Source organism: Glycine soja, chromosome 9 (genome assembly GCF_004193775.1).
Source record: "Glycine soja cultivar W05 chromosome 9, ASM419377v2, whole genome shotgun sequence".
NCBI lineage: Eukaryota > Viridiplantae > Streptophyta > Magnoliopsida > Fabales > Fabaceae > Glycine > Glycine soja.
In genome coordinates this window covers 32,888,940-32,899,292 of record NC_041010.1, presented here as the reverse complement: position 1 = coordinate 32,899,292, position 10,353 = coordinate 32,888,940, and the positions used below count along the sequence as shown (strand labels likewise).

The 10,353-nt window shown below is 42.6% G+C and overlaps 1 protein-coding gene across 1 annotated transcript; it reads right to left on the bottom strand.

The window, feature by feature from the left end:
• Nucleotides 1–1,495: 1,495 nt before the first annotated feature.
• Nucleotides 1,496–3,565, bottom strand: LOC114367647 (the record flags this gene model as incomplete). The annotated part of the gene is made up of 2 exons (XM_028324831.1): nt 1,496–1,614; nt 1,654–3,565. Coding segments are annotated over 2 exons (2,031 nt in total), but the record flags the coding sequence as incomplete, so codon positions are not given.
• Nucleotides 3,566–10,353: the final 6,788 nt, after the last annotated feature.

Sequence of the window (10,353 nt, the reverse complement as noted above, 5' to 3'; positions counted from 1 at the left end):
AATCTTAGATATGAGAACCTCTGCTCACTCCCTCTCACTCACACTCTCGTGTTTACAATTAATTCAAAGACACATCAGAGATCAACTCTGTACAAAAGAGATCAACTCTACACACTAGAGATCAACTCTAGACACAAGAGATCAACTCTACACACATAGGTCCAACACTTGATGTTAGGGTACCATCAAGGTGGCTCACAAAAGACTCAAGTCCCAAAAACTCACAAAATAACTCTTCAATCCCGGACTTGGTACAGAACTCGTGCAGCCTCCATGATTATATAGCCGTGTACGATTCTGGGCTGCAAGTTCTTGATGCTGGAGGAGATCTATCTTCTTCTGAAAAATCTGCAGTTAAAGAACTAAAAGATAACTTTTGATCTTTTAGTTTGAATCTTTAATCTTTAATCTTTAATCCCTGAACGAACTCTTCTACTTTGAAATTCGAACTTTAATGATCTTTTAATTCGTTCCTAAAGATAGATCTTCTAATCTCTTGCTAACTGCACAATAATCTGTTAAAGATATAACAGATTTATATGTCCAGTATTATCGGGCCAGATGTCAGGACATCGTATCCGACATCTTGGATCCTGCAGCTTCAATGCTTCACTTGACTTTTATCTTGCATTGTACAGCACTTCCAGTATTCTCGAGCAGGATGTCAGGACATTGTATCCGACATCGTGGATCCTTCAACTTCAATTCATCACTTGACACTTTATCTTGCCTTGTGCATTATGCAGCCCGATCTTATTCCTTGACATAACGTTGGACATCATGTGCAGCAACTCCAGCTTTCCTTCATTGTCTAAGTGCTTATGTTTTAACAAAATCTTAGCCAACCTTTTTAAACTCAGTAGTGCTAAGCACTAACAATCTCCCCCTTTGGCAAATTTTGTCTAAAACATACTTAGACACTTCCTGAGCAGGTACGAGCAGTTATGCATGTGGGATCAGCAACTTCCATTTTCAGAGTAATCAAGCACAGCGGAAATTCTTCAAGTTGCTAATCTACAAGTCTTCTCCAGGATGTCAAGACATCTCGCGTGACATCAGCTTTCTGCTTCTGCTCCCCCTGTCTCCATGCTTACTGCTTCATCTTCTATCAGCTACTAGTCTTTTCCAGGATGTCGAGACATCTCATGTGACATCCGCTATCTGCTCCCCCTGTCTTCATGCTCCTACTGCAGCATCTTCTAGTAGCTTACATCAGTCATCCTCAGCAACAGCAGTCTCCCCCTCAAGATCATATTCATACAACTCCCCCTCAAAATCATGAATCATGCATACATCGTTTCCTACTGCCATACATCGTATCAATCATGCATAATAGCAAGCATAATACTATTACTCCCCCTTTTTAGACAGAATTTGGCAAAAGTAGAATGCATGAACTTAAGGTGCAAATATTACAGACCAATAATTAGTAATTGTTCAAGGGACATGCCCCTTTAGCTAATAAAAGTGAAAAGCAAACATAAGGGTCTGATGATCATGGGGTGGCTTCAGAATCATCATCTGATTCTGTCTCTTCTGCTGCATCTTCCTCTTCCTCAGCAGCTTCTTCTTCTTCCTCGGCTGCTTCTTCCTCTTCTTCAGCAGCTTCTTCTTCTACTTCAGCTGCTTCACCATCTTCCTCAGCTGCTTCACCATCAATGCCACTTTCTGAGAGCCTTTTGATCAGTCGTTCCAGCTCCATCTTCTTCTCTGTGTTGGCTTTGATGGTTGCTTCCAGCACCTTGCATGTGTCCTTGAGTTCTGCAATCAAGGCATCCTTGGACACAGCACCTGAAGCAGCAGCTTTCCCTGATGTCGAGACAATGTCTGGGACATGTGTCCCCTCAAACAGTTTATAGTGCAGGGATAGAGGAGATTCTCTTTTCATCACAGAGTCAGTGTAGTTTAACATATTGGGATGCTGACTCAACATAATGCCACACAATACAGTAGGGAAGGCAATGGGTAATTTGATAGCAAAAGATTCTGAATGCTTAACAGTTTGATCAAAGATATAGTTTCCAAAATTAAATTTGGATTTGGTTCCAACAGCATACAGAAATTTACCCAAACCTGTGGCAACAGTGGAAGTATGATTGGTGGGTACCCAGTTTGCAGCACCAATCCTGTGTAGAATTGCATACTTCACACTTAGCTTCCCTGCTGAAAGCTTCCCTTTCTTCGGCCAGTGCTGGACTCGTTTTGCAGTGATTTCCTTGGCAATTTGATGCTCAGAAACATCAATATCTATTACTCCATCAGTGGGTCTGCCCAGATATTTGTTGATCACAGCAGGGGAGAATCTAATACACTTTCCTCTGACAAACACTCTTTGATAATCATCACTTTTTCTGTTTGATATGTCAGAGGGAATGTTGACAATGAATTCCCTGACTAAGCCTTCATAGCACTCTCCCAACTTGCTGACAGTCTTCAGCAGTCCAGCAGCCTTGATGAGATCCACGATCTCCTTGCAATCCATGGCAGCTCTTCCCAGTTCTCTTTCCAAGGCAAGTCTACGTTGATATACATATTTCCACTTTTCAACATTGCCAATGGAGTGGAAAGAGATGTTGTCCAATGGTGCATCAGGAACATTTCCAGGCACCTTTCTTCCAGATTTCTTGGCCCTCTTAGATGTCGAGACATCTAGTTCGACATCATCATCAGACTCGGATGAGGAAATTTCTTTCCTTTTCTTGGAGGGGATAGCAACCTTGCTTCTTCTGGATGTGGCAGGAGTGACTGGAGTGCTCTTCTTCTGGGCCATAGTCTTGATTCGTCCAGACCTCTTGATGGGAGTTTTTCCCTTTCGGCTTTGTAACCTTTCTGCAATGCCAGGTGCCAACCTGTTGGCAATGGGTTCTTCATCAGATTCGACTTCTTCTAAGTCAATGAGGTCACCTGGAGCAGGTTCTGGTGCCCTTGGTGCAGGGGTCTCCTCTGCGGCTTGATCATCTTCCTCTGTTGATCTCTCTTTGCTGGGGGAAGAGAGTACTTCATCATTTGGGCCGGAAGATGTTGGAACATCTTTCTCAACATCAGGCATAGAAACATTCGGGATGGAAGATGTTGGAACATCTTCATCAGCTTCAGGCACAGAGGCTTCTTTCAAAATGCTACTCACCATACTGCGGATTTTCTTGTCCATCTCCGTGTCTACTTCCCTAGGACTTGTTGCAAGGCTAGGGTTTTCAGCAATCTTCACTCCCTGTTGTCTTCTGGGAACCAGTTTCTCAGGGACAGAAGCTTGACCAGGAATTACTTGTATGGGTTGGATGTTGAATTCTGGTTGTTCCTGGTGCGGAGATGATGGTACAGCGGGTGAACCAGAAGCGGAAGTTTCTTTTGGTGAGGTAGCCATGGAAAAGCAGAGCGTTTGGAATGATTTCGTAAATTTCAGAAGGCTATTGGGAAATGCTGGTAAAAACACGAATGCCAAGCAGATATAAATTTGAATGAGGAATGTAGAGGGTCGTGTGAAGCAACGGTCGAATTTTCCTTGGTTCAGTAGTGAACGTGCTATTAATGTTAAGTGATTCGTTTGGGCACGTTCAGATTGCTGTAGTTGCTATAATTCCTCTAGCACACAAATGCCCAGCTTGCCCCTCAGTTTTTTAAACTGATTTGCATCCAAAGCCTTTGTGAAAATATCTGCTATTTGTTCCTCAGTGTCAACATGCTTCAGTGTGATCACTTTATCATCAACAAGATCTCTGATATAGTGATGTCTAATGTCAATGTGCTTGGTTCTGCTGTGTTGAACAGGATTTTTAGAAATATTAATAGCACTCATGTTGTCACAGTACAATGTCATGACATCTTGTTCGACATTGTACTCCTTCAGCATCTGCTTCATCCAAACTAGCTGTGAACAGCTGCTTCCTGCTGCAATATACTCGGCTTCTGCTGTAGATAGGGACACACAGTTCTGCTTCTTGCTGAACCATGAAATAAGGTTGTTTCCCAAATAGAAGCATCCACCAGAAGTGCTTTTTCTGTCATCTGCACTTCCAGCCCAATCAGCATCACAATACCCAACCAGCATTGGGTTTGAACAATGACAGTACATAATCCCATAGTCACTAGTGCCATTTACATATTTCAGAATTCTCTTTACTTGAGTCCAGTGACTTATCTTAGGATTGGCTTGATATCTTGCACAAACACCTACTGCATAGGTGATGTCGGGTCTGCTAGCTGTTAAATATAGTAAGCTCCCTATCATGCTTCTGTACAGACTTTGATCAACACTGGTGCCTGCTTCATCCTTTGACAGCTTCAAGTGAGTAGGTGCAGGTGTCCTTTTATGACTGGCATTCTCCATCCCAAACTTCTTGACAATGTTCTTTGCATACCTGCTTTGTGAGAGGAATATGGAGTCCTCCATCTGCTTCACTTGAAGTCCCAGAAAATAAGTCAGCTCTCCAACAAGACTCATCTCAAATTCAGATTGCATCTGTTGAACAAAATGTCGAAGCATCTCATTCGACATCCCTCCAAACACAATGTCATCAACATATATCTGTGCAATCATCAAGTTTTCAGCATCTTGTTTGACAAAGAGGGTCTTGTCAATTCCTCCCTTCCTATACCCTTGCTGAGTAAGGAACTCTGTTAGCCTTTCATACCAAGCTCTTGGAGCTTGCTTCAATCCATAGAGAGCCTTCTTGAGCCTGTATACATGATCTGGATGAGTCGGGTCTGCAAATCCCTTTGGCTGCTCCACATAGACTTCTTCATTCAGGTATCCATTCAGAAATGCGCTCTTCACATCCATCTGGTACAGCTTGAATTTGAGGATACAAGCTACACCAAGTAATAATCTGATGGACTCAAGTCTAGCAACTGGGGCAAAAGTCTCATCAAAGTCTACACCTTCAATCTGAGTGTAGCCTTGAGCAACCAGTCTGGCCTTGTTTCTGGTTATGACACCTTCTTCATTGGTTTTGTTCTTGAAGATCCACTTGGTGCCAATCACATTAGTTCCCTCAGGCCTAGGAACTAGCTCCCAGACTTCATTCCTTTTGAATTGCTCCAATTCTTCTTGCATAGCATTGATCCAGAACTCATCTGTCAGTGCCTCTTTCACATTCTTGGGCTCAATTTTGGAGACAAAACATGAGTTTGAGACGATCTCAACCTCCCTTGATCTTGTAGTGACCCCTCTGTTTGGATCTCCTATAATCAGCTCCTTGGGGTGCATCTTCTGGATTCTAGTGGAGGATCTCTTGTCGGGTTGGTTGATGTTTGATTCATCTGTAGCAGAATCAGAGTTTTCTGCATTTTCTCCACTTTTAGCTGCATCTGCTACATTGTCTCCCGATGTTCTGACATCTTCTTCGACATCCTTCTTTCTTGCTGGAGACAGATCATCAACAACCACATTGATGGATTCCATCACTGTTCTGGTTCTGGAATTGAATACTCTATATGCTCTGCTGTTTGTAGAGTATCCCAGGAATATTCCTGCATCACTCTTGGGATCCATCTTTCTTCTTTGCTCTCTATCTGCCAAGATGTAACATGGACTTCCAAAGATGTGGAAGTGCTTGACAGATGGCTTCCTCCCTTTCCAGATTTCATACAGGGTGGTTGGAGTCCCTCTTCTCAGTGTGACTCTGTTGTGGATGTAGCATGCTGTGTTCATGGCTTCAGCCCAGAGATTATAGGGAAGTTCTTTGGCATGAAGCATGACCCGAGCAGCCTCTTGCAAAGTCCTGTTTTTCCTCTCAACTATCCCATTCTGTTGTGGTGTAATGGCTGCAGAGAACTCATGAGTGATGCCTTCAGATGTGCAGAATTCAGTGAACCTGCTGTTTTCAAATTCTCTGCCATGGTCACTCCTGATTCTCTTGATGACACAGTCTTTCTCTCTTTGAAGTCTTAGACTCAACTCTTTGAATACTTCAAAGGTTTCTGATTTCTCTCTGATAAAATTTACCCAGGTAAATCTGGAGAAATCATCCACAACAACATAGGCATACCTCTTTCCTCCAAGACTTTCAACCTGCATAGGCCCCATCAAATCCATGTGAAGTAGTTCCAGCACCCTGGAAGTGGTCTGATGTCGAAGCTTCTGGTGGGACATCTTGACTTGCTTTCCAATCTGACATTCACCACAGATTCTGCCTTCTTCTATTTTCAGATTGGGGATGCCTCTAACAGCACCTTTGTCAATGATTTTCTTCATGCCTCTTAAGTGCAGATGTCCAAATCTTTGATGCCATATTCTGACTTCATCTTCTTTGGAGGATAGACATGTGGAGGAGTAGCTGGTTTCTTGGGGTGTCCATAGGTAACAATTGTCCTTTGATCTGCTGCCCTTCATTAGAACTTCACTCTTCTCATTTGTCACCAAGCATTCTGACTTTGTGAAGTTTACATTGAATCCTTCATCACACAGCTGACTGATGCTGATCAAGTTTGCAGTCAGTCCCTTCACCAGCAGTACTTTGTTCAGACTAGGAAGTCCATCATGAACTAGCTTTCCCATTCCAATGATCTTTCCTTTAGAGCCATCTCCAAATGTCACATAGCTAGTGGAGCAGGGCTCAATGTTCAGCAGGAATTCTTTGACTCCTGTCATGTGTCGGGAACAGCCGCTATCTAGGTACCAATCTTCCTTAGCTGATGCTCTAAGTGAAGTATGAACAACAAGACTAACAGCCTTGTGTTTTGGAACCCACATCATCTTCTTTCTGCTGTTGCCGCTTTGAGTTCCATGATGTGGATGGCCATGTAGATGATAGCAAAAGGGCTTTATGTGACCATACTTGCCACAGTAGTGACACCTCCACTTCTTTCTTTTGCTCTTTTTCTGCTGCATTCCATGATGTCGAGACCGATGTTGTGACATCGTGGCTCCAGTCCTGTTTTTGGCAGGAACAAATTCTGTCATGGTTGTTCTGCCAGCAGACTTAGGATTAAATCCAAGTCCTCTCTGGTTTCCAGCATTCTTTCCAAGCAGCAGCACCTCATCAAGTGTATCTGAGCCTTTGTTCAGCATCTTTATTGATTTTGTCATGTTTTCCAGCTTAGAGTTCAGAAAACCGACTTCACCTTTAAGCTCAGAGATCTCCTCTTTATGTGCCTCCTTCTCAGCTTCCAGATCTGCAATGATCTTCTTCAGTTGTGCTTCCTGCTGAAGAATCTTCTCACTTTTGAAGCATAGTTCTCTATAGGATGTAGCAAGCTCATCAAAAGTGATTTCACTGTCTGTATCACTTGAATCTTCAGCAGTGTCAAATCTCCCAGTGAGTGCATTCACATCTCTGTCAGAGTCACTTTCTTGTTTACTCTCTGTATCAGAACGACATACAGAAAGTCCTTTCCTCTGCTTCTCGAGATGAGTGGGACATTCAGCTATGATGTGTCCATAGCCTTCACACCCATGACATTGAATTCCTTTGCTGTGACTGGGCTTTACATCTGATCTTTTCTGGTATTTGCTGCCTTTCCTGATGTCGAAAGGGATGTTCTGGACATGTGGCTTCTGCCTCCTGTCCATTCTGTTCATCACTTTGTTGAACTGTTTTCCAAAGAGCACAACTGCATTAGTCAGACCTTCATCAGTATCCAGGTCATATTCACCTTCTTCTCCTTCATCATTGGACATGAAAGCCAGATTTTTACTCTTCTTTTCAGCCCTATCTGAGAGTCCTAGCTCAAAGGTTTGAAGGGAACCAATGAGTTCATCTACTCTCATGTTGCAAATGTCTTGGGCCTCCTCTATTGCAGTGACTTTCATGTCAAATCTCTTAGGCAAGGATCTGAGGATCTTTCTCACCAGCTTTTCATCTGTCATCTTCTCTCCCAAGGCAGTGCAAGCATTGGCAATTTCAAGAATGTTCATGTGGAAGTCATGAATGCATTCTTCCTCCTTCATCTTCAGATTTTCGAATTTTGTGGCCAACAGTTGCAATCTGGACATCTTCACTTTGGAGGTTCCTTCATGAGTGATTTTCAGGATCTCCCATGCATCTTTGGCCACTGTGCAAGTGTTGATCAGTCTGAAGATATTCTTGTCAACTCCATTGAATAGAGCATTCAAAGCTTTGGAGTTTCCAAGTGCCAATTCGTCTTCTTCTTTAGTCCAGTCTTCTTCTGGCTTCAATTCTTCAGTGGGCTTTCCTTCTGTGTCCAGCATCTTGGGATGTTCCCAGCCTTTGATGACAGCTTTCCAGGTTCTGCTATCCAGTGATTTGAGGAAGGCCACCATTCTTGCTTTCCAATATTCATAGTTGCTTCCATCGAGAATTGGTGGTCTGTTCACTGGTCCGCCTTCTTTCTCCATGTTCATCAGAATTTATCTCCCTAGATCTCACTCTGTGATTTCGAGTGTTGGCTCTGATACCAATTGAAATTCTGATACCAGAGGACAGATGTCGTACAGGATGTCACGACATCACGCTTCAGAACATGCAGATTATATGTGTCCGTATGAACAGATTAAACAAGTAAATAACACAAGAGAATTGTTTACCCAGTTCGGTGCTACCTCACCTACATCTGGGGGCTACCAAGCCAGGGAGGAAATCCACTCTCAATAGTGTTAGTTCAAGGTCTAACAGCCCCTGTTTACAACCTTCTCACCTAACCACTACCCGTGCGATCTCTACCTAAGACCCAATCTTAGATATGAGAACCTCTGCTCACTCCCTCTCACTCACACTCTCGTGTTTACAATTAATTCAAAGACACATCAGAGATCAACTCTGTACAAAAGAGATCAACTCTACACACTAGAGATCAACTCTAGACACAAGAGATCAACTCTACACACATAGGTCCAACACTTGATGTTAGGGTACCATCAAGGTGGCTCACAAAAGACTCAAGTCCCAAAAACTCACAAAATAACTCTTCAATCCCGGACTTGGTACAGAACTCGTGCAGCCTCCATGATTATATAGCCGTGTACGATTCTGGGCTGCAAGTTCTTGATGCTGGAGGAGATCTATCTTCTTCTGAAAAATCTGCAGTTAAAGAACTAAAAGATAACTTTTGATCTTTTAGTTTGAATCTTTAATCTTTAATCTTTAATCCCTGAACGAACTCTTCTACTTTGAAATTCGAACTTTAATGATCTTTTAATTCGTTCCTAAAGATAGATCTTCTAATCTCTTGCTAACTGCACAATAATCTGTTAAAGATATAACAGATTTATATGTCCAGTATTATCGGGCCAGATGTCAGGACATCGTATCCGACATCTTGGATCCTGCAGCTTCAATGCTTCACTTGACTTTTATCTTGCATTGTACAGCACTTCCAGTATTCTCGAGCAGGATGTCAGGACATTGTATCCGACATCGTGGATCCTTCAACTTCAATTCATCACTTGACACTTTATCTTGCCTTGTGCATTATGCAGCCCGATCTTATTCCTTGACATAACGTTGGACATCATGTGCAGCAACTCCAGCTTTCCTTCATTGTCTAAGTGCTTATGTTTTAACAAAATCTTAGCCAACCTTTTTAAACTCAGTAGTGCTAAGCACTAACATTGTATAAAATTCTTCGATGCTGTAAGCGTGTTTTAATGTATGCATGGGATAAATATGTATTCATTTGATGCACACAACACCAACACCTTTTTTCACACACAGTGAGTTGAAAAGGGGCCCTATACCCGGGTCCATGGGAACATAAGGAGTGAAGGTGAATCTGTGGTCATGCTGGGTCTCCGACTTGCTTGATAACAGTGAACCCTCATCTAGAGTTTTTCTCTTTGATAACATATTGTTACTGGTAGTCCGTACTGCCACAATATGTTTTTTCGAAGGGGATGATACCTCTAGAAACCATCAAGAGAGATATGACCACCTTGGGAATTATCACTAAAAACCTTTTAGTTCCTCCCATTTAGGTCCTTAACATAGGGGCACGAAGCGAACACACTACGTGCCTTTTGAACACTGCCATGCATATAACCTAAATGTCATGTACATCTTTACTGCATGATTATTTGAGGATATTGCCATGCTGTGTACATCCCCCTGTTGCGCTTTTGCGCATTTGCATCATGTCGTCACGCATGCGTTGTATGGTGGTCTCGTCTTTTGTCACGGGATGCCGGAAGGTCCATTTCACCTTCTTAACTACACACATGGGGCACTGCGCCCCCGAATGCGCAAGTAAGAAGAGATGATTTTCTGGGCTTTCGTGTCCGTAAATGCATTCATATCGTTCCTGCATTTGTCACTTATCATTTTCATGCATTGCATTTTGCATAAGTCATTTGATCACCTTGCATATGCATATAACATGCTTTTTGCATACCTTTTATTTTCATGTTTACTCATGCATGATCCTTGCGTTTTCCTCTGCAAAACAAAAGCAAAAAAAGGA